Source organism: Microtus pennsylvanicus, chromosome 14, assembly GCF_037038515.1.
Source record: "Microtus pennsylvanicus isolate mMicPen1 chromosome 14, mMicPen1.hap1, whole genome shotgun sequence".
In the NCBI taxonomy this organism is placed as follows: Eukaryota; Metazoa; Chordata; class Mammalia; order Rodentia; family Cricetidae; genus Microtus; species Microtus pennsylvanicus.
The window spans coordinates 42,924,264-42,948,803 of NC_134592.1; the positions used below are offsets into that span (position 1 = coordinate 42,924,264).

The 24,540-nt window shown below is 45.3% G+C and overlaps 1 protein-coding gene across 2 annotated transcripts in view; it reads left to right on the forward strand.

Moving 5' to 3' along the window:
• Rtn1 (reticulon 1) overlaps positions 1–17,999 on the forward strand; it is a 203,262-nt gene extending 185,263 nt beyond the window's left edge. For both annotated transcript variants that reach the window (XM_075948794.1, XM_075948795.1), the window contains 6 exons: positions 5,228–5,435; positions 8,554–8,692; positions 10,376–10,445; positions 11,096–11,142; positions 11,228–11,286; positions 17,194–17,999. In XM_075948794.1, the coding sequence (XP_075804909.1) occupies positions 5,228–5,435; positions 8,554–8,692; positions 10,376–10,445; positions 11,096–11,142; positions 11,228–11,286; positions 17,194–17,236 (566 nt within the window). In that variant the 3' untranslated portion in view covers positions 17,237–17,999. The remainder of the gene's footprint in view (positions 1–5,227; positions 5,436–8,553; positions 8,693–10,375; positions 10,446–11,095; positions 11,143–11,227; positions 11,287–17,193) is intronic.
• Positions 18,000–24,540: the final 6,541 nt, after the last annotated feature.

Consider the following 24,540-nt stretch of genomic DNA (forward strand, 5'->3'; position numbering starts at 1 on the left):
AGTGCTCAATCGACTTTATTCGATTTAATCCTGATCTCTTCTCTATGCCTCCACTTCCAAATCCCTTAGTTGGATTAGGTTTTCCACCCTCTTAAACTTCTCTATGGGGATTTAATTCTAAAGTGAATTTTGGAAGGAACAAGCTATATTCAAACCATCGTGGGTACTATAAAGCTTGCTAAGACATCCCCATCATTGCCATCAGATTCAAACGGGAGAAGTCGGCATTTGGAATGTGGAACACATAGATTCGCTTCTGAAATCACAACTTTATTGCCTCCCACCCATCCCACTCCATCCTAGGGGCACTGAGCCATCTGCCTGCATTCTGACCGCACATGACTATGGCTGCTCTCCCAGTCCACCTGTCTCCCACTATAAGCCTGAGTCCCAGGCACTGTCATTTTCACATCTGACCCCTGGGATTTGAGTCTCTTCTCGCTGTGTGCTGTGTGTCAGTTCACAGCCCCAGGTCAGCACAGCATCCACAGATCATAGCACTCAAAATGGAACCATGTCGCTGCATCAACCTGGGTCCTTGACTTTAATCAAAGCCCCTCTGTCTTTTGGTGATCCTTTTATTCATCCCTTTTGGAATTGTCATTGGATAGCAGAACCACCCAACAGAAATATCATGTAAGTTGCATGTAAATATTTAAGTTTTCTAGTAGTAACAATAAAAAGTAAAAATAGGCAATATTAATTTTGATAATACCTTTCACTTAACCCAACATATCCAAAGCCATTAGCTTTACAACATATCATCAATATGAAAATCATTAAGATATTTTACATCCTTCTTTTTAAAAACGAAGTCTAAGTCCCTGTATTTTAGTTCACATTTGCAGAGCATCTGCCTCTCTTGGAATCAGCCACATTCGAGTGCTCCGGAGCCATGTGTGGCCTGTCACATTGGTACTGCATTAGACATGCTTCAGCCTTCCCTGCTGCCATCCAGCCACACCTCCAACCTCCTGAGACTCAAGAAGACCCACTAACCATTCTCCATGCAGAATCTGAGTTCATTTTCAAGGCCCTTTGCATTACTTCAACATAGCTACCTGTATCTGTTTCTTTTCCAAAGTCTCTCTCATCTCTTTCTTATTTTCTTGAGGAGAGAAGCTAGGACTGATCTTCACCCATGCATTTTCACTGCAATCTTAGCTTCTTCTCAGCCTGGAGGTTGAGTAGCTCACTACTCCACAAGTGGCCATTTTCCTCGTTTCTCTGAATCTCCGTTTCTCTAGCCCCTAACTACTTGACCCCACTCCTCCCAGCATGGCCGCGTGCACAGAACCGCTCGACCTTCCAGTCTGCAGGCCCAGTGGTTCTTTCCTGGTCCTCACTTCCTTTGGTGTATCTGCAGCATTCTCCTTGGAATGCTGGGAAGCTTCCATCTTCACAGTGACTGAAATCCACCCTGCTGTGTCTACCTCTTCCCATCCTCAGGACTCTTTATCGCTCCACTTCTAACTATGGCTTCACCCTAAACTGTGTCCCTTCATCTCCCACTACCAGGGCTCCAACCATTTTGTTCTGTTCCGGATGTACTCAAGTGTCAATATTCTATCCTGTCTATCAGATTTCAATGCTGCATGTTTATCAGGTTTCTAACTACCTGCCGTGCGCAGACCCTGAATAGCTCTGCATATACAATATCAAATGCCATTTTGACTGGAGGTCACAGTGATGGAACCTAAAAAAGCATTTAACTTCTAAGCATTTCTAAAAAGTCAGCTTTGTGTATAATTGTCATACTTTTCTGTGATTCCCACTCTACATCACGACCCAGGCTGTGGCTCTGCCTCTACATCTCGTGTCAGAACCTAGGTGTCACCCAATCATTTCTCTTTATCAGGGATGTTAACTTCTCATTATCTGTAACTCCTCCCCTCTCCTACATAGAGTAACCACTCTTGTTAACTAATCCTCCATAGTGTTTCGCTTTATCCACCTCTTGCCCTTAACAGACTGTGCCCCAAGTTTACAAAGCACCCCCACTTCTTCCTTCATCCATTCTAAGACTACTACAACCTCAGACTCAGCTCGTATCTCCTCCTGCAATACTGATAGACCGGCACTGAGTTGGGGTTTGTTTGAAAGATGACAGTGCAGTCATCCCAGCTAGACCTTCCCATCCTTAAGAATATAGAAAGAACATTTCATAGCCATTTGATTCTCATGCTTATTGAAAGTGATCAACAGACTATTGGTAAGGACTTCATTTTACCAAAATAAAAACAAGCCATTTAAATAGCTAGTTGTGAGATTGGTTTAAGATATAATCATGTGGCCCAAAATTGATTTTGCATCCATTGAGAGATCGTTTAATAGAAAATGAAAAAAGCAACTATTTTGTTTGGGAGAAAGCATCAAATTTAGGGGTTGCATCTACTTTGTCATAGTGAGAAAACATGTTCAACTTTTAGCTTCCTTGCTTCATGTACTGCCTGTCTAATGGGGTTTATTGTAAGACTCCAATGAAATAATACATGAAAATGCTCTTAACACAATAGTATCCACAAGAATAATATTGACACACAGTACTCAGCATCCACCGCTCGCCCTTTACCAGACTTGTTGATGTCCTAAATGGAAGCTTCTCGCAATCTTAAGTTGATGGGTACACCTGCTGGCTGATGACTGCATTCCATACATGGAATCAGTGAGCCTCTCTGCCCACAGATTCTTCCAAGATTGCCCCAGACCGGGTACCAGTTGCTCTCAGCTTTGTGAGCAGGTGACCGGAGATATAGAAGCCTTTCTAGGAGGAACCGGTATTGAAGGTGTTTAGTGACTTGTTCAGTAGGGAATCAGTGGAAGTGGCAAATCCTATCTCTTTCTGGTCTGAGAATTACTTGCAGAGTTGCCCATATTTCTTTATAAGTCACAGGTTTGGGTGTAACCCACTTTTCCCAGGACTCAGAGTATTCCAGGAAAACCCAGGCTTCTTCACAAAGAGTTTGTTTCCCCATGTGCCCATCCATGAGGTGGTGATGCCCTGGAACAAGTGACAGTTACTTGTTTGTAATGGTAAAATCTCTCCCTATCGTCACTTCTCAGGTAGTATTATGGCCCCGTCCCCCAGCACAAAGCCTGGTGTTCAGCTCTTCCTTGGTGGGGACTAGCTCCATGAAGAAAGCTGTTGGAGGCCCACACACCCTAAGACCTTCAGCCTGATGGTCTAGACCCCAGCCAAAGCCTACTTGGACTTAATGCTTCTGAGCTTGCCAAGAGGAGTCAGCCATGTGGAATTCTTGCCTTCTCCCCTTCTGTCACCTGCTCATAGGTCATTTCTTCCTAACGGTCTTCTGCACCTGAAAATGTTATATTTTGGCGTTCTTCTAGAGGGAAAAGTATTTGGTCGGGTTGTGTGAATTTCATTGCTAAGGAAAGTGAATCTTTTCATGCAGTGCCCAGTTCTGCCATCTGGACATTAAAAATAAAAATGAAGACAATGGTGGTATAGACTTTGGGGGAAAAAAATGTTATCCAAAGAACTTAATTACAAATGGTCAATCAGTGTGACAGGGGATTGGAGCAGAAAGAAGCTTTAGCCCAATGGTGACTTCTAAACCTGTGGCCCTGACCCTCTCTTTAAAAGAGAAATAGAAACTCTTGTTTCATTACCAGACATGCTTGTGAGCTTTTCCTTTCTCTACTTCCTGTATCGGAGGAGTGTCACAAGAAAAAGGGACTCATGCTTTTCTTCAAACCACTGGCTGTCCGCTGGTAACTTTGAGCTGAAGCCACTCAGGGGCCATAGAGATGGCGGAAGGCATTGGTCTGGAGGATGTTTTCTCCAGTCTCACGCTACTAGGATCCCTTGAGGCCCTAAGAAGGAGCCTCTTGCCTTGCAACCATGAGACAAATCTGCTGGGAGGAGGGCTTTGCACATTGCTGCACGCTGTTCCCATGTCTCCTCATTGGTCTCCGATCGTCAGCAGGTGTGGCATGCTACTCCTTCAGTACAGACTGATCATCTCCAACATACACAATTCAGGATGACGATATGCCACCACAAATGGCAAATTCCACACTGTGAATCTCTGTAGCCTACATGGAAATACTTTAAAATAGTGTCTAAAATGACCACACTGTGTGTGTGTGTATCATATATGAAACATAAAAGGGTTTTATGTTTAGGCATGAGGGTCATGGTTCCAGAGGGTTAGAGTCATGGCTGTCATGGCAGGGAACATGGCAGCAGGCACAGTGCTGGTACAGTAGCTGAGAGCTTACATTTTTGTCTACAAGCAGGAGGTAGAGAGAGGAGGACACTGGGGAAGGCATGGGTTTTTGAACCTCAAAACCTGCCTCCAGTGACACACTTCCTTCAACAAGGCTACAGCTCTTCATCCTCCCCAAAGAGTCCACCAGCTGGAAACATATGAAACACATATATGAACATACAGTGGTCTTTCTCACTCAAACCAGAACATGGTGACATTCAAGTGTCACCTGGGGCTGTCGGCACAGTCCCATCATAATAACTGTAGTAAAAAACATAAAGAGGTTTAAGAGATAGCTCAGGGGTTGGGTTAAATGCCTCACTCACGTGCAAGAGGCCCTGGGTGCAATCCCCCAGCACCACGGATGTCAAACTTCTGGGTTTGTTACACAGCCACATTCTTCACCTTCTCCTGGAGTTTGGAAGAAAACTGCTTTTGTCCAGGTGCATGTGGTGCTGGCTGAGGGACCTTTCCTCCCAAATTCCCATTTCTTTGCAGCCTGTTCTCATGACCAGGGCACGCATACAGCTTACACAGACTGACTGTATACTAGCCTGTGCATTGTAGGCCACTGTTGAGACCAAATGTTGACAGCAGGGCATCCAGTTACCCACATAATCAGTGTGATCAAAGGGGAGAGCAGGCCCTCCAGAGGGTCCTCTGTGCCTTCAAATCTGTTTCAAGGTCACGTAATCCCAGCCACTGTGTGGGTAGCATAGCCCACAGGACACACTCATCATGATATGCTTGCTTACTAAAGCCACAGCTCTAAATCTGTGAACTATCCTTAGCATTTGGGGACTTTTCCAAATCAAAATGGAATATCAGTCAGTGTCGCTGATGCTGCCATCTCTACCCACTGCCTTCTAGATGTCTAGATGCCAGGTGGGAGCCTGTAGCCCCAGCAGAAGCAGCAGCAGCAGCAGCAGCCTAGCCCTCAGCTCACCCGGGCTCTGCCAGAGTTGAGCGCTATGTGTCTATGTTCCCTTCTGCAGCTATTGACCTTCTGTACTGGCGGGACATCAAGCAGACGGGCATCGTGTTCGGGAGCTTCCTGCTGCTGCTCTTCTCCCTGACCCAGTTCAGCGTTGTGAGCGTCGTCGCCTACCTGGCCCTGGCTGCCCTCTCAGCCACCATCAGCTTCCGCATCTACAAGTCTGTTCTACAAGCTGTGCAGAAAACAGATGAGGGTCACCCTTTCAAGTGAGTGCCCCCCGGTTGACTGGCCCTCACCCTGCCTCTCTGGGCTCTCCCTCTGCCTCATTGCTGTTCTCAGGTGTACCGGAACACGTTTCCCCACAACTCCAGGAAACTTTGTTTCCCAGAACCCCTGATCCTTGGTACCTGAGGTTATTAGTAGGTGTAACAAACTCATTCTTCTAATAACACTACGGGGTTACATAAGTAATCATAACCCATTATCTATGTGTAATGTTTTAAAACTAATTTTTAGACTTACTTACTTTATTTTTTTTGTGTGAAATGTTTTGCCTGCATGTGTGTGTATCACATGAGTGCCTGTTGGGTCCTCTGGAAATAGGGTTATGTAAGATAACCTTAGTTATTATTAGATATTATCTAATATCTAAGATATTAGAAGATAATAGTAGCCACCATGTGGGTGCTGGGAATTGAACTTCGGTCGTCTGAAAGAGCAAGTGCTCTTAACTTCCGAGCCATCTCTCTGGTTCCATATTTATATTTTTTTATTTTTTCATTTAAAGAGAATTTCAACAGTTACTTAATCCAATCGCCTCTATAAGGAAGGGAGGGCAGGCACTGAAATCCCTGTTTACAGATGGAAATACTGAGATTCTAAGGAATAAAGTGACACATTCAAGGTCAGGCGGCTAGTTAATACTGTAGAATGAGGACAGGGTGTTGGGATTTTTATTTAAAGGACCAACCTTCTCAGAGGTTTAAGGTTTATGAACTCTTTTATCTCATGTCTCATCTGTATGCAGGGAAAATTGGGTAAGAATGAATATTGAAAAAAATGTTTAGCTTTATCAGCTTAAAATATTTTATTTTTAATTAAGTGTGAGTGTGTGTGTGTGTATACACCATGCTTGCAGGTACCGAAAGAGACCAGAGGCATGGATTCCCTGGAACTGGAGTTCCAGGTGGTTGTGTGTGCTGGAACTGAACTCTGATCCTCTGGAACAGCAGTTAAGAGCTCTCAACTGCTGAGCCGTCTCTTCAGCCATCCCTCCCCACCTTTTGTAGAGCAATCTCTGAACTGTGTAGATGTACAAAGAATGGCAGAGAACAATGATAGCCCAGTCAGTGGTATCCAGCCAACTCCATTATAGTAAACTACTCTATCCCAACTTCAGATGGTGAGCCTGGTTGCCCACAGAACTCAGTGTGGCAGTCACACACCCCTTCTCGCTGGCCTTGGACTCCACTGTATGCATCCTTATTTCACGTCATTGAGGGACAGTGCTGAGGCCTGGATGAGAGAGGAAGAGGATGCTGCAGTGTGGCTCTGGACCAGTGCCGCCTCTGCATACACCCTTACTGTGCCTCGCCTGTCAACTAGACCAAAACCCCAGCAAAGAAAATGATGCTCAGTTTAGGGGCCGGGAGTCTGAAGGTAGAGGCTGCCTGTCAGAGCTTCCTTCTCAGCATCTTGGTCCTGACCTCAATGCAAACACCGTGGGACTATGCACACTCATAGTACCTCATGGCTTTCTAACACTGAATTCCTGGGCCATCAGGACTGTGACTTGCTTCCCTCTGCCCCCATACCCACAGGTGCGGGAGTGTAGAAATGGCTTGTCTTTGTTTCTAGCAGGACACACACAGCCCAGATTTGAGTGGCCCTGGCATGTGGCTAAAGTCTTCATCTTTATCCTTCTCCTGTCCCAGCCTCTGTCCTTAGCCATCCAGGATTCTTCCCTATCCACTGTTCTAAAACTTGGTTATTTCTAGAGCTGCCATGCTCATTCGCAAGGCTGAGGTCCCATTTGCCTTCTTTCTTCTGATACCCAGTTACAGGAGCAATAGTCTAACTCCTCATAGCCTGACTACTCTGCTGTCCTTGTGGAGGCAAATTTAAAGTTTAAAACTCCTTCAGGCTAGTCACTCCCATCAGCAAAGGGAACGCCCGACTCAGTGTATTTCAATCATAGCACACTGGACAAATTAGTACTTTTGTATTTTCTCCAAGGGGAGAAAAGCCATAACATTTAAATAAAACCTGAAAAAGTCAGTTAACGTTGCTATCACCATGTACCATAAACTTGCTGGAGTAAATGATAAAAAATGCATTTCTCCCAGTTGTGTAAAACCTGTCCCCAAAGTGCTCTGTGATTGATTATAGACTGCTGTCTTTTCAATGGATCCTCACAAGGCATCAAGAGATCGAAGAGTTCTTCGGGGATCCAATAAAGAGGATTTAGGGGCTCTTAAAGGCACCAATCTTACCTATAAGGGTTCCGCCCGCTTCAATAATTACCTTCCAAAGTACCTGGCTGATAATGCCAACATCAGAGTGGGGATTCAATGTGGCGCTCCAGAGGAGTACAGTCTTAGTCCATAACACTCCCTACAACTCAAAACGAAGCCTGATTAGTTCTCCATCTCTGATCATCTCACGCCTTTAAGAACTCTAGGCTAGGCAGGCAGTCCACAGCTGTCTTCAGACAGAGGAAGTGGAAGAAGAGAAGGGGAGCCAGAGCTCAGTGGAGGACTATGATCAAGCAGATGAAGCTTATGCATACTATATGAATGTGTTCTATATTTTATTTTGTTTACCATCCCTGAGTTAAGTCTGACCACCTGAACAAATGGGAAAAAATAATCTCATTACTAAGAACATCATTCACTGGGACTAATGAGCATTTACTATGGTCCAGGCTACTGAAGTTACCACTGCTCTCTAGAGAAACCTGGAAGTCAGTTGCAGAATTAAAAGAGGAATTCTTAGAAGTTTGTCAAGGAACAGTTCGGGAACTAGGGTTTTCAGATAGCTCCAGAATCTAAGAAAGATGCTCATCCCTTTTCTCATGTGCGAAGAAACCAGTAAAGAAGCGGACGGCTCCTCGGTCTTCCTTGGTTCTTCCTGGTTCTCTGAGTTATGAGCTCATTCTTTAATGCTGAGCTTTGTGGATAGAGTCACAAAGCCCCAGAGAGTTAGATATTCTGCACTCCCAGTGTTTGGGAATCCAGTGTGCATGGTGTCCCACAGCCAGCAGCAGCCTTGTGGAGGTGACCCAGCCATAAGCCTCCCAGTGTGACAAGCACTTTCTTGGCCCTGGGGTGCAGCAGCCAGTGTTCAACCCTCTAATGGCATTCCCCTGGCATGGTTTGTTGACAGGGCCTACCTGGAGCTGGAGATCACCCTGTCCCAGGAGCAGATCCAGAAGTACACGGACTGCCTGCAGCTGTATGTGAACAGCACGCTCAAGGAGTTACGGAGGCTTTTCCTCGTCCAGGACCTGGTGGATTCCTTAAAAGTATGACTGCTTCTGCTCCTTGCCTTACAGTCTCCCCAAAGGAAGAATACAATAGGCAGATACAATTCAGAGCCCACAAAACAAGCGCTAATTAGTCTAGAATCCGAGAGCCTCTAGTTGTGTGGCTCCATGAAATTCATCCAAGCTGGTCCCCTCATTTCACAGATGACAAAACTGTGGCTCGGAGACATTTTGATATTTACCGGGGTTACCCAGTAGTATTCAGAAGAACTAGGATCAACCCAGGTCACACAGTTCTAGACATTTTACGAGGGAGGATGTAGATTCTTAAGCCAAGATCTCAGCCCATCTCCTAATTAGCCACTTTTAGGTGTGTGGAGGACATGTGTGCTCTGGAGGATGCTTATAGTAAGTCCTCGGCAACCCCTCAGGTTGAGCATCTGCAGGGAAGACCCATGCCCAGCACGGAGCATCGGGAGGATCTGGAACATCGCACACATGGGGGGGGGCTTTATTTAAGTGGCTTCACTCTTGTCTAGTCCAGTGGTTCTCAATCTCCCTAAGACTGTGATGTGACCCTTTAATACAGTTCCTCATGTTGTGGTGACCCCAACCATATATTTATTTCCCTTTCTACTTGATAACTGTAATTTCCCTACTGTTATGGGTTATAAATATCTGCGTTTACCCATGGTCTTTGGGGGTGCAACCCATAGGTTGAGAACAACTAATCTACTGGGTTTCTTTGGACAGGCTGCTTGGATCTCCCCGTGACTTCCTGATAAAACCCAAATCATTGAAACAAGACTCAGCAAACCCATGAGCAGAGTAGAGGGCAGAAGGGGAGGTGGTCGTGAGTGTTCTGCCTGTAAAGAGTGCTTTTACACACTGTCGTTGGGGTCACGTGCCAGGGCTTGCCCAGTGATTGTTCAATGAGTCAGAGGGAGCAGTGGGAGATGAGGGCTTGACCTTCCAGGTGCATCCCCAGAGTAGGACCTGACTGCAAATACTCAGAGACATGTCAGGCGATGACGGTTGCTGGCTAATGTAACAGTAGTGGGCCAGAGCAGAGGTCAGCAAACCTCCTCTGTAAAGGTCAAAAAGTATCCTGTGCTTCAGGTCCTATTATCCCTACCCAACTTTAGCATCGCAGCACAAAAGCTGCAAAAGATAATCCAGCAATGAAGGGCTGTGACGGTGCACCATTAAAACTTTATTGATAGACACTGACAAATTAAATTTCATATAAATTCACAGATCATTGAATACTTTTACTATTTAAACTGACTATTAAAAAATGTAAAAAAAAAAACCCTTCTTAACTCCTGGGGCCTTATAAATACAGGCCAAGAGCTACAGTGTGCCATAGCTTAGCCTATGATTTCATTGGGTGCCTGGAATCTGACAGCAGCATGGTCCAAGGTCTCCAAGAGACCAGGATGAACACCTCGCTATGCTTTCAGTTCCTGTCAAAATCGTGTCCCAGAAATCCATTTCCTCTTACCCTCTCATTCTAGTCGTTAGGGAGAAAACGCGAAGTGCTAACTAACAGTTAAGATCCCAACTCAGGAAAGCTGTGGATTCCGCCTGGGAGGGATGGTGGTGGGCTCTGACAAGCCTTTGTGCTTAAGTTTAACTAACAGTTAAGATCCCAACTCAGCAAAGCTGTGGATTCCGCCTGGGAGGGATGGTGGTGGGCTCTGACAAGCCTTTGCGCTTAAGTTTGCAGTCCTCATGTGGCTCCTGACCTACGTTGGCGCGCTCTTCAATGGCCTGACCCTGCTGCTTATGGGTAAGTGCTTCCTGAGCCCTCCACCCTGCAGACACGCTGCTCCCGTGGCTGTCAGCTCTCAGCTTCTTGGTAGATTGCTAGGAATCCCATCAGACACCACCCCTCCCCAAATGGAGAGCATCTCCCTTTGAACTGTAATTCAGTCAACAATGAAATTTTGTTGTTTTGTTTTTCCAGACAGGGTTTCCCTGAGTAGCCCCCCAGCTGTCCTGAAATTCACTATATAGACCAGACTGGCCTTGAACTCTGATTCTCCTGCCTCTGCCTCCCGAGTGCTGGGATTAAAGGCGTATGCCACCATCATCAGGCTAATAATGGATTTTTAATTGTGCTTCCCCCCACCCCCAGCCATATCACTAAATAGCCTTCTAGTATATATACATACATCTATAGTGGCAACTATGCGTGAATCAATTGTCATCTTGAAAGGGCACATTGCACCCTTGTTCTAGGAATAATGATATATCTACAGAGGGCTCTGCCATTTATTTTTCTTACTCATTGCTCTGCCATCTTTTATCTATGGTGCTCTTTTTTGTTTTCCAAGAATGCTACAGTTTCATGAGTATAAAAAATGTGTCTATAAGCTTGTTCCTGTTACTAGTTTCAGAGTTCTAATGGTGTATTTGTTTTGTTGTGTTTTTACCCAGCTGTGGTTTCGATGTTTACTCTACCCGTGGTGTATGTTAAGCACCAGGTGAGTTGTACGTGGAGTCAGACATTCGTGTGACATTTTGACCTCACAGTCTTCGGGTGCGCTCATGATTTTCTTCTCTCTATAGGCACAGATTGACCAATATCTGGGACTTGTGAGGACTCACATAAACACCGTCGTGGCAAAGTAAGTTCCATGGTGGAGTTTGCCAAAAAGGAATCACGGTCTGAAGCAGGCACGGAAGTAGATTCGTTAGATGTAATTTAGAGAAAGCAAAATAATAGGTTGTTATATTCTATTCCTTTGAGTCGTTCATTCATTCTCATCTCAATTATATTATTTCAGAAATGAGTATAATTTTCAGACCCTCAATTAAATAAAACTGTCAATGGTTTGTTTCAGGTACCATACATAATGAGAATATTTTAACAAGTTAGTAAAACTAAGCTTCTCCCCAAGGGCTGGCCCATGTTCAAGAACAAGACAGTGGGGAGAAGGAGGGAAGTCTGATTCAGAGAAGGTTAAATGAACGGTCACACTGAACACACTTAATGAACACTTCAGTCTCCTGAACAGTGCACACTACTAATTTTAAACAAGTAAATTACTTTTAAAACTTTAGGATGCATGAATTGTTTGTTTCCTAAATATTTTCGTTACACTTGTTGAACACCACAGGTTTGTATTTGGGTCACACCACTGCTTTTTAGTCTTCTGCCTCTAGCAGACCCTGCTTTATGGAGCCGCCTATAAGACATTTTAGAGATAAAGGTACCAGGCTTAAGCGTCCACAGCTAACATGGTCAGTTGGCTTAGTGATTTCCCTAAAAACCTTTGTGTTTTTAGGTTTATTGTCTCCTAGAATGATAATTGTGTTTCATTGTTAGTCAAAAAAAAAATTAAGTAAAATTTGAACTCTCCTTCAGCTACAGATTTGTGTCATAAAGGACTGGAGTTTGTCAGTATCAACTCCATTTAGTAATCAAATAATCATGTGTCTGGTCTTAGGCAATGGCTAGACTTAGGCTATTTGTAATTTCCTTCTACGTCTTCCTGCCCTGTATCTCAGGCCAGCAGCTGCCATTTTTCTCTTGATGCATAGGATAGTTTGACTTTCACTGTGCCCTGTTTCTACTCTTCCCCTTAAAGCCATGCAGATCTCTGCCGGGTTCCATGCTCAGTTTGTAGGCATAGCAATTCTCAGCACCATGCATGATGCCTGAAAACATCGCCTGGAACCCACAGAAGCTGCATAGCCAGCTCAGTGAAAATCAACAGATAAAGAAGGAAGCCCCCGGTGCTTTATGTGAAGAAGTGACGGAAAGTGACGGCTCTTAGCCTTGAATCGGTTCAGAGGTGGAGACTCCGAAGCCTATAGCATTAAAATTTCTGGACTTGATGAACTGTAATTTACATTTTAGTGAAGTTCCCTGGCAACGCTTGGGAAGCTAGAGCTATGCTAGAACATCTAGCGCCGGAAAGCCAGCGTGGGAATTTGGAAACTGGAACTAGAAGTTTTGAGGAAATCACATCTGTTTCTTTTGTGGGTGGGGGTTGGATACTTAGTTCTAAAGAGAATGTTACTTGTTTTGCTGAGGCGACATAGAAAGCAAGAAGATGACTGATTCCAACTGGACAGAAGCTCTCAGGCTCTTGGTACAAATGAAATTATAAAGAAATAATTATGGGATAAATAAGCACTAAGAGAACTGTGTGAAATTCTAATGTCAGAACAGTAAGGAAAGAGTAGTTCTTCCTGAGAGTGGGTAAGGGATGCCATTCGGCCTGGACCGTGGAGTGTGGATAAGCGTTCATCCAGAGGGTGATAGGGAGAAAGACCCTGCTCTCTGATCTCAACCCGACACAAAACAGCCCTCGGTGCCTCTAAGTAGCGGGCTGATGTCTCGGAATTGCAATGTGTGGAAATCACAATCTAGTAAGAGAATTGGAGTGGGGAGACCAGAAACGTGGCTGTCAACCCAGAGGCTATCACAGTTCACACTGATTGACTGGACACTGGAGAGCTAAAATAAGGGAAAGTAAAATGACAGAAATTAAATATAATGTATATACAAATATATAAAGTATAATTGTTAAATTATAGTTGAAATCAAAGCTATGAAAACAACACTCCCAAGATAGTGGATACGGTGTTGTCATCTTTACTATATATCTCCATTTTCTTTTACATCAGGACACAAGAAAATTGACTTCACGAAATCAGAACAACCATGGTTAGAGGAATCCATAGCCTTTCTCCATTTAGCGGCAACATTCTGAGAGCCCACATTTTCCTTGAAAATGGACATTTGTTCTCAGTCGAAAACTAGGACACCTCATACTCAGTTTCAGTACGCAGGGCGTTCCAGTCATGGGTTTATTAGATAACACCCAGAGATCTTGGACACAAACCTGCAGGCATTTATAGCTGCCTAGACTGCAACCCACCTGACTCTATAGGGGCTGTAACCCGCCTGACCTATAGGACCTGTAACCTACCTGGCCCTATAGAGGCTGTAATCCACCTTACTCCATAGGTGCTGTAAACCTCCTGATCCTATTAGGGCTGTAACCCACCTGACCTATAGGGGGCTGTAAATCGTAGTGCAAAGGATGTTCACTAACTATCACATATCTGCCTGGGATAAAGTAATGTGATACGAGATTCTATTACCTTCAGTCTTATTCCTTCTCATGACTGTGGAGAGAGAAATCAAAGGTGTATGCCAACACTCTAGGTGGCATGAAGCTTGGAATAAAAGCAAATTCGGAAGAGGGCTAGCTCAAGATTCAAAATAAACCCGGAGATCTTGACTAAGTTTCAATGCTAAACTAAGTCAGAAAAATAAACAAACAAGAGAAGTAAAGTCCCATGTTTGGATTTCCCCAAAGCCTCCTTTACAAATAGAGAACAGGGTGGTTGCCGGTACAGAAATGGGGTGTGGGGATTGATTCATCAATCCTAGTCAAGCATGGGTCAGTGCTGTGCTGAGGCATCTCTTTTAAAAAATGGGTGCAAGTTTAGACCCCAGGCCTCATTCATGTCAGCTCTATCTCTGAGCTCCCACCCCACTCCTCTTTCTGTTTTTGATTTTGAGACAGACTCTGTCTAAATTGCAAAGGCTGGACTTGAACGTACAACCCTCTGCCTCAGCCTCTTGAGTAGCCACACCACAACATATGTGGTGAATTGGCCATTGTTAAAAGATGCACTGACACACTGGAGTAATGCCACAACGATGTGCCGGGTACCAAGGTATTGGCAATCTGGCGATGATGACCAGTGGAGACCAACATCACTCATGTGATTACCCTTGAAAGGATACGGTAGCCATCTTCAAGAATTTGGAGGTCTGGCTCTGTGAAGGAATGGTTGGGTTTCTCCCTCCCTCCCTCCTTCCCTCCCTTCCTCCTTCTCTCCCTCCCTCCCTTCCTTCCTTCTTTCCTAAAAATGAGTGGAAATTCCAGCTCTTTGGATTCCTGTGAAACAGGAGGAGAGAGAGTAGCAATAACTAAAGCTGTTTAGCAAGGACATCAGTGCCTTATGGAGCACTGATTTCTCTGAGAGTCATTTACATCTCCAAGCAGAAATCAGTTGACCACTGTTGCTTAAGTTTTCCTCAGCTCCTCCTCTTCCCACCCACCGCTCATCTGGTCCTTTAGCTTCAAAAGCTATCTCCAGATCTGGGGCTCTGTCTTAGTTAGGGTTTCTCTTGCTGTAGCAAAACACCATGACCAAAAAGCAAGTTGGGGAGGAAAGGTTTATTCAGCTTACACTTCAGCATTGCTGTTCATCATGGAAGGAAGTCAGGGTAGGAATTCAAACCGGGCAGGACCCAGGGGCAGGAACTGATGCTGAGGCCATGGAGGGCTGCTGCTTACTGGCTTGGTGAGTCTGCTTTCTTAGAGAACCCAGGACCATCAGCCCAGAGATGGCACCACCCACAGCAGGCTGAGCCTTCCCTCGTTGATCACTAATTGAAAAAATACCTTATAGCTGAATCTCATGGAGGCGTTTTCTCAGCTGAGGCTCCTTCTTCCCTGAGGATTCTAGCTTGTATCAGGTTGACACAAAACCAACCAGTACAGGCTCTGTACGGTGTCTTCATCCCACACCTCCTGTGCTGAGACTCACTTCTGTCTGTCTGCTTACTAGATGTTTTCCTCTTATACGTCCCATAGACATTTAAGATTCACATGGCCAAATGTTTTGAGCTGGACCTCAGAGCCTGGTTGGCTTCTGTCCTCGCCATCTTGATAATTGCCATTATCATGGTCATCATTGCTCATACCATAAGCCAAGCAGTCTACCTTATTCTCCCTTTGTGCTCTGCCCACACAGCGTTCAGTCTATCCACAGATCCTTCCAGTGCCATCTCCAAACTAAACCTCAGACTGTCGACCCTCCTGTTTCATGTCTACCGCTTGATCCTGGCTGTTACCCCCCCGGCACCTGTACCTCTGCAGCTTTCCCCGTCTCCATTATTGCTTCCATCCTCGTCTGCCCTTTTATTTCCCACACGGTGACCATCGGGATTCTTTTAAAAATATGAATCAGGTGGCATCCTCCCCCTGCCATTCATGACTTCCCATTATCTAGAACAGAAACTATATAGCGTCCTAGCCCCTAAATTCTAGCACCATTACTGCTTGCTTTTTGGACCTGCCACCTCCACATCTAAGCTCCTTCTGGGTCTCTGTACTTGCTGTATTTTCTGCCTGAAACCTCCAGCTCTCGGCCTGTTGGCTCCTGCCTGGGTTTTGGGCATCTGTTTCTCAGCTCAGTACTTCTAACGTGGGCTCCACCCGCTTCCCCACAGCTCCCCCTTCATTTCCTACCACATTGTCTTGCATTGTTTTATAACATTTATCACCATCTGAACTTCTTGTCTCCTTGCCTGTTTCACCCTCTTCCACACTGATGAGAAGGAAAACGCCCCCAAAATTACCTTGTTCCTCTGTAGAACAAGAACGTTGAAGGTTGCCTAGTGCAGAGAAGATGGCAGTTCTAGTCTGCAAGCTGACCTCATAAGACTAATAAACAAACTCATAAGATTAATAAACAAAAACCTTCCAGAGCGATGCCATCCTAAAATGCTAACAGATACCATGGCTGCCTTACAGAGTTTTATTGCCTTGCAATATCTCGTGATGAGCATGTTAAAGATAATTTTCAGAGGAAATAGCTCAGTCAGTTAATTATTTAGTACTCAAGAGTAAAAACCTGCATTTAAGAAATCAGGCAGGGTAGTGAGCATTTCTAAGCCAGTGCTAGAGATGCAGAAGCCAGGCAGAGCCCTGGGATTCACCACCCAGTTCAGCTTAATCTGCAGGCCTTGGGCCAGTGACAGTCCTGTCTCAAAGGCAAAGTGGAACTCAACTGGAGAATGTCACCAGAAATTGGGCCCTTGTCTCCACATACATATGTATGCACTACAGGCAGGCAGGCAGGCAGACAGACACACACACACACACACACACACACACACACACACACACACAAAGATGGCTCTCGGAACTGTGAAGAAGGTTCATTCGATGAATGAGCAGCCATAGTTAGGATGAAGACCCAGGCTGGACTCCACTTCTGAGAATTTTGTCACATGTAGGTGAAGAGACTCCATTGCCAGAAACCACCTCAGTTCACTCTCATCTTCCTGGTATAGTCTTTACATCCTCCTCTTCCAGAAGTGCCCACGATTGAGTGACCCATGGTGACTCTATCACAGCTTCTCGTCACTCTATCACAACTTCCCTCTGTAGAGATGGTATGATAGAGTGACCACCAGTCCCCTAAGGAAGTCTTCTGTCTCTACACGAGACTCACATCTTCTCATGAACGGAGTCACCCTGGCCGTCCCATCTACTAAAACGTTGTGCTTAAGAATGCAGCTCCCTTGTCTGGGCACCATCCAATTTTCACTTCCTTTTTACTATTTCATAAGTGTTTCTAGAAACCCGCATATAACACTATGTTTTTCTAGAATAACCTTACTATTTGGTGACTCAGCTAGTAAAGCCACAATAATAAATACATAAAATGATGTTGTGTATACCGTTTGCAGTGTAACCCTTTGGTTTTTGCCTTTTTAGGATCCAGGCTAAAATCCCTGGCGCCAAGAGGCACACCGAGTAGACGGCTACCCCAGGAGAAGCTGGACGCAAAAGGGGGTGTCTGAAGTGGTAACAGCTCTCTTCTTACTCGTGACTGCAGATTGATTGTTTCCCCTTTCCCAGTATCATAATCTTAGCGGCAACCTTTCCGACAGGCGTTTTCAGGCTCTTCCTGTACTCTTAGGAGATTTGAATCCCTTGTGTTGAGCACTGAAGTATAGAGAAAAGTGTGTTAGATGTGGTTTTTAATTTTGTGTTGCTAAAAAAAGAAAAAGTGCATGATGCTGCGAGCCCACGTCCTTCCTTCCTTCCTTGATGTTCTCTCTGCAATGCTTCCGTAGCTTCTACCGTCCCCGTGGCTAGGCCTTTCTTGCCAAGTGCGCTGAAGATAGTGGCAATCGCTTATCATGTCCTTGGGTTGCTGGTTGGATTCATCTTTAATAACACTATATAGAACCGTAGGCCAATGTTTTAGCATTTTTCCAACACACACAACATAAAAAAAATAATATAAAGCAGTTGACCGTACATATGGTAATCAGTTTTGTATCACGTAAAATGATTAAATTAAGAATAAATCCAACATGAACACACAGTACTTTTCTTGTATGGGATGGCTGTGCTGTGCTGATTTACATGTATGGTAACTGAAAGGTACCAGCATGACGACTTTATTACGATTTGTATTACTTTCTCTGTAGTTCCTAGTGGACTTCGTCATGGACTCTGGATATTTGCACTTATGTACTTGATACTGAATGCATCAATAAATGTGACTAAATGTAGACACTTCTCCCTGTCTTGTGGTGATCTTGCTGGAAAACGCAAACGCCGGAAAAGACATAAAGAGGACGTTACTTGACGATGAGCCAGGAGGGCTGAGGTCAAGTGTTCCACTCGCTCCCATCTCCAGAACTACAGGGTTCAAGCCCCAGCTGGGGCTACAGCTTGGTTGTGCTAGTTATAGCAATCACCATGAGACCCTGCTGTGTACACAGTGCGACGTCAAAGGCCGCAGTCACCCTCCCATTGTGCTAAGTTTTCCAAACTCGGCATCTTGTAGAGATTCATTGGCACTTTTGCGGAGGAGGGGACAGGGTTTCACGTAGCCCAGGCTGATCTCAATTTATTATAAGAAGACCTCCTGATCCTCTGGCCCCTATCTACCAAGTGCTCAGATGGCAGGTGAGTGGCACCGTGTCTGGCTTATGGGGTACTGAGGTGGAACCCAGAGTTACTGCTAGGCAAGTGTGCTCCTAGTCCTAGACGCTTGTCAGTCCCCCTTCCTAGTTGGAATCAGAAGTCAAAGAGGAAGAGATGCAACAGCAGCGATTGAAGGGAGTACCAACGGGAGGAAGCAAGGCCATACGGTGTGTGAAAAGCTGCCCTTAAAGCATCACAGTGGGGCTAAGAAGTATTTAGTTACCAAAGTGGCATAAAACCCACACAAGCTGCTTGATGTCATGAAGCTGGCATCTCGGTGTTGGGGACAAAAGGACAGTGCCTATGTGTAACTAGACCAAGGATGGTGTGAAGCGAGAGCTGCCACGCATGCAAGCTCCAGCCCAGAGAGCGATGCTCAGGGAAGCAGAACTGCATGGCTGCGTTTCGAGCGTCACCAGAATGAAGGAAGGACATCCAAAAGGAATCGAGATGAGACCGAGCATGGCCTGTGCAGAAAACAGTGCGCAGTAAAGCCAGTCTGGGTGGGAGGTGCTTGTGGGAATGCCGATGCCAAAGTAATGAAGGATTTGGGACTTTAGGCTTTAAAGTCTGAGTCAGGCGAACACAATGGTGACACCAGACAATGGAGATTAGAAGAATATAGGAGATCGCTGTTACCCAGTTCTAACACACACAGGTACCAATGGAGCCACGGTCACAAAGGAAAGGAGGGGCTCAGCGTTCCTATCTCCTAACTAACTACCATGTCGATCACCCAGGGTGTAGGGGTGCAACTTAGAGGTAATACAGAAAGTGGTTTGACTGACGTTGGTGATTGACTTGATGAAGAGTGACTGCCTGCTTACATTTCACACCCTAGGCAAGACACTGGCCTTACCCTAACCACAGAACTTTCTAAGACCAGCTGAGCAAGAGAATATACCATTTTCCAGATGAAGAGCCCAGAAGAACTGCCTTAGGGAGGGAAGATAATAAGCTTAAATTGGTGCCTGTCTATTTTTTAACATCTAGTGATAACAGAAGAGGAGGGTTTGGGGCTAAGCTTGTATAGTTCAGTCACACAACCTGTGTTTACCTGTGTGAGGACCTGGCTTCAATCACCAATACTCAAAGAAAAAAACTGAATATACATTCATAAATAAAAGGATTGAGTCTTTCTGTAGGCTTCCAATCTCAAGCCTTTTAGAACATGGTGTCTTAGAGGTGTTTTTCTTGGGCAGAACTGGCCATCAGTATCACCTGTTTCATTTCTCCAGTTGGTCTAGAATTCCTTCCCACCTTCACAGGAGGATCTAATTAGGGATCCCAATTGATGGCAGAGGTGGAGGAGGTGCCTGAGGGGAAAGACAGGCTCAGAGAAGTGACTTAAGATTAGGTGGGACTTTGGGCACTCCACGGGGCTGCAACATTAGCCAAGCTACAGGAAACATTAGCCAAGAAGATACTGGAGGGGGTAGAGATAGTGTGGAGAGCCAGCAGACAGGTAAGAAGATGGCGGAAAAGAGACCCACCAGGGAACCCAGAGTAAATGAGACAATTCTGTAAACGAGACAATTCTCCATTCTGGCTGTGAACCATAGAAAGCCTTGACTGCCTCTGGAGGAGCTAAGTGGATGGGCATGGCCTGTCTCATGGATCATCCCAACAATAAAGGTGGTGGGATATGACACAGTTCATATTTAAATGGGGAGGGCAAAATATTCAATCACACCCATATCCCATCCGTAAGCTGTAATGCAACTGAGAAACACATCATTTGAATAAAGATCATTTGGTCATTTTTATTACTGATGTTCTTCCTTGGCCACAGCTAGAGTAAAGCTGGCTATGATTTCTGCCCACCCACTGCCAAACGGTGCTCCTCTTCAGAGGAGGGAGCAGGAACCTCACAAGACAGGTTAGGGAGAAAGCCCAGCAAGGTGTACCTTTGCCCATTCTCCGAACTGTCATGAGAACCTTTTGGGGCGCTATACTCAAGAGATTACTTAGAAAATTAAAGTTTAGATGGTTCAGCTGAATTTGGTGATGTTTCCTTCCCTCCTCTCCTGAGTGCACCCTTGTCAGGGCTTCTGGTTTACCGTTCTCTTATTTTTGAAACACATCAGAGGCAAACACGAAGCCTTGGCATGTGGATTCTCTGAAGGACAAATTACCAGGGCACATGAAGCCTCCAGAGAGAAGCCACTGTGAGGTAGGCATTTTCTCATGTGGCATTCATCAGATGTCCCAGAAACTCTACAATGAACATTCTGTCCAATGTCTACGCCCAAGTGACCCAAAGTTACAGGAAAATTTGCCACCAGATAATATCCCCAGGACAAATTTATCTTGTCTTACTTTCTGTTCTTTATAATACAGGTTGTGCTCTTTATGCTTCTCTGAGAAGGAAAGAACAGCCATTGCATGTAATGGCATGGAACATGTACCCAACAAAACATGCAGCTCTCCATGATGACAACGTGTCCATTCTGGTATATGCACATTACGGTATTTGCACATTATGGTAGGCTATTTAAGCTAGCCCATCTGACTTCCCAACTTAAGCCTGTCACTGGGAAGAATGTCCCTGAACAAGTATTTCCTCCTGGTCTTTCTTACAGTTTTTCTTGATTAAAATGTCTCTACCATTTTTTTTGTTCTCTCTCTTTCTCTCTCTCTCTAGAAGATATTTTAATTTTATTCCTTAATCTATAAATTGGGTGTTCTACAGGGTACATCTAAATTATTATCCAAGCTGCATGCCTCGTTCGTGAGTCAGGAAGGTGATTTTGAGGCTATTGAGATGAAAATTCTTAGGACAGTGTCTTCCAGCCAGGCACCGTGTAGAGTGCGCTCTTTATAAACATCTCTAACTAAAATTTCAAAATCCTGCAAGATTCCCGGGCCTATTTTACTTTCGTGATATGGGGAAACTGAAGCACAGTGTTTGCACAGCTGGTCAAAGCTAAAACAAGTCCTCAGAGGGCTGTCCTGATTTGTAGGGTGGGTTCTGTGCACGAAACCTTTCCTCCCTCCCCTCCCCTGCAGTCTCTTCAGGTGAGGAACCGTGTTTCCTCAGCAAGACTCTGACTGCTGCAGGAGAAATCCACTAGCATATGTGAACATTCGGTGGGCATTTATTGGAAGAGCATCAGAGAGTCTAAGGGTTTAACTGCAGGGTTTTTTCCAAGCTGTTTTTCCATTTGGACCTTCCCAGCCAAAGAGGGTTGAATGTGGCTGTTATATAACAATCCTGCTGTGAACAGAGACGGGAAAGTGCAAATCTTAAGGAGTTTTATGTAATGGCTTAATTTCATATGCACAGTCCCCCTGGTCTAGAACACACATCCACACAGCAACAGAAAAAGAAACCGGAGCGGGGAGATCGTGGTGACTTCATTCATTAACTCTAGATGCCCATTATCCCACAGAGCGGAGGGTTCATTCTCATAACCTGAAATCAGGCCAAGAGGTCCAAATGCTCATGAAGTAATAATTTTGGTGTAACAATTAACTCACAGACTCAAATTTTATCTGCAGTTTAAGATGATGCCGAGAAGTCCCTTGGGTCTTTAGAATGCCAGCTTTTAACTACCGACTTAGTGAGGTTTTTTTGTTTTTGTTTTTGTTTTTTTTAACTAATGGCTATAGTGATGTTTTTGTAGACTGGGCTTTACTCTGTTAGCGCAACCTGGCCTCAAATTCACAGTCTTCCTGCCTCAGCCTCCCAAGTGCTGATTGCAATTGTGACCCATTACTTTTCGCCTCCGTATTTTCTGTGCTGCATAGTTTATGTCAACTTGACACAAGCTAAAGTCATCTGAGATTAGGGATCCTCAATTGAGAAAATATCTCCTTAAGATGCAGATCTAGGGCATTTTCTTAATTCGGGATTTATGGGGGAAGACTCCGCTCATTGTGGATGTTTCTAATGGTCCTGGGTTCTATAGGAAAAGCAGGCTGAGCTAGCCATGGGAATCAAGCCAGTAACAGCACCCCTCCATGGCCTCTGCATCAGCTCCTGCCTCCTGGTTCCTGCCCCATTTGAGTTCTTGTCCTGAATTCCTTCAGTACTTGACTATGATGTGGAACTATGAGCCTAATAAACCTTCCCTCCCCAAATTGTTTTGGTCATGGAGTTTCATCACAGCATAGGAACCCTAACTGGGACACTGGCTTAGAAATGAAATTAGTGTGGTCCATCCTGAAGAGATAACTTTTTTTTGCATGTGTTTTCCCCTTTCTAATAAAACCCAAACTGCAGCTTTTGAACTCTATGTCTTAAAAAATTACACATATATGAAATTTTCTGTTGTCTCTTCAACAATATGTTAAGTGTTGTGATGACTAGTTTAACATCAGCTTGCCACAAATTAGAGTCACCCAGCCAGGAAGCCTCCACTGTGGAGCTATTGTGATTGCCGTAAATAATTGGGGAAGGCCCGCTCCAGGTGTGGACAGCACCTTCTGGCTGCAGCCCAAAGAGAAAAGAACAGGGCAGAAGGAAGGTTACACGCCCTTTCCTTGTCTGGACTCCTTGTCTCAGCTGATTTACCACTGCTGTACTACTACTGCTACTACCAGTGATGATGGAGCTGCTGCTGCTGCTGCTGCTGCTACTGCTGCTGCTGCTGCTGCTGCTGCTGCTGCTGCTGCTGCTGCTGCTGCTGCTGCTGCTGCTGAAGAATAAGATGATGATGGTGGTGGTGGTGGTGGTGGTAATGATCGTGGTGGTGGCAGCGGTGGATGATGTGATGATGATGATGATGATGATGATGATGGTGATGGTGATGGTGGTGGTGGTGATGGTGGTGATAATGGTTATGGTGGTGGTGGTGATGGTTATGCTATTGCCCAGCATTTCTGGGTTTCCACCATCGACCGAGGATTGGTGGCTCTCTTGGAAACCTCCACGTTTTCTGCACCAGATTGGGACTGTGGCAGAACCTAACCTCCTAAACTGAGCAACCACAGGTTTCTCAAACTCTTCAGTGTGATCCAACTGTTGTTACTCTTTCCACATAAACTGATTTAATAAATTTTATACACACATATATGTATCTATTCATTTTACTGGTTCTGTCCCTCTAGAGAACCAATACGAGCATCTATTACATCAAGTTTGATCCTGGTCACCTGTGTGGGAAAGGCTAATGACACACACTTGTAATCGCAGTGCAGGGGAGACAGGCAGGAGGTTCCCCGAGGCTTGCCTGCCAACCGAGACTAGCTGAACTGACAGGCTCCAGGTTCAGTGAGAACCCTATCTTTTTTTTTCTTTTTTTTTTATTGAGAAAATGAGAAAAAAAAAAAGTTTCCACCTCCTCCCAGCCTCCCATTTCCCTCCCCCTCCTCCCACCCTTCTCCCTCTCCTCCCACCCTTCTCCCCCTCCCCCCACTCCTTTCCCCCTCCCTCTCCAGTCCAAAGAGCAGTCAGGGTTCCCTGTCCTGTGGTAAGTCCTAGGTCCTCCCCCTCCGTCCATATCTAGGAAGGTGAACATCCAAACTGGCTAGGCTCCCACAAAGCCAGCACATTACGTAGGATCAAAACCCCGTGCCATTGTCCTTTGCGTCTCATCAGCCCTCATTGTTCGCCATGTTCAGAGAGTCCAGTTTTATCCCATGCTTTTTCAGTCACAGTCCAGCTGGCCTTGGTGAGCTCCCAATAGATCAGCTCCACTGTCTCAGTGGGTGGGTGCACCCCTCGTGGTCCCGACTTCTTTGCTCTTGTTCTCCCTCCTTCTGCTCCTCATTGGGACCTTGGGAGCTCAGTCCAGTGCTCCAGTGTGGGTCTCTGTCTCTATCTCCATCCATCACCAGATGAAGGTTCTATGATGATATGCAAGATATTCGTCAGTATTGCTATGGGATAGGGTCATTTCAGGTTCCCTATCCTCAGCTGCCCAAGGAATTAACTGGGGACCTCGGCTTGGGCACCTGGGAGCCACTCTAGGTTCAAATCTCTTGCCAACCCTAAGGTGGCTCCCTTAACTAAGAGTTGTGCTTCCGTGCTCCCCTATCCAACCTTCCTTTATCTCAATCCTCCTTTTTCTTCAAGTTCCCCCTTCCTCCCCTTCTCCCTTTTCTTTCCCCATCTCCCCTTACCCCCATCCCACCCCACCCCCAAGATCTCAATTTTCTCCCCGGCAACTTTGTCTACTT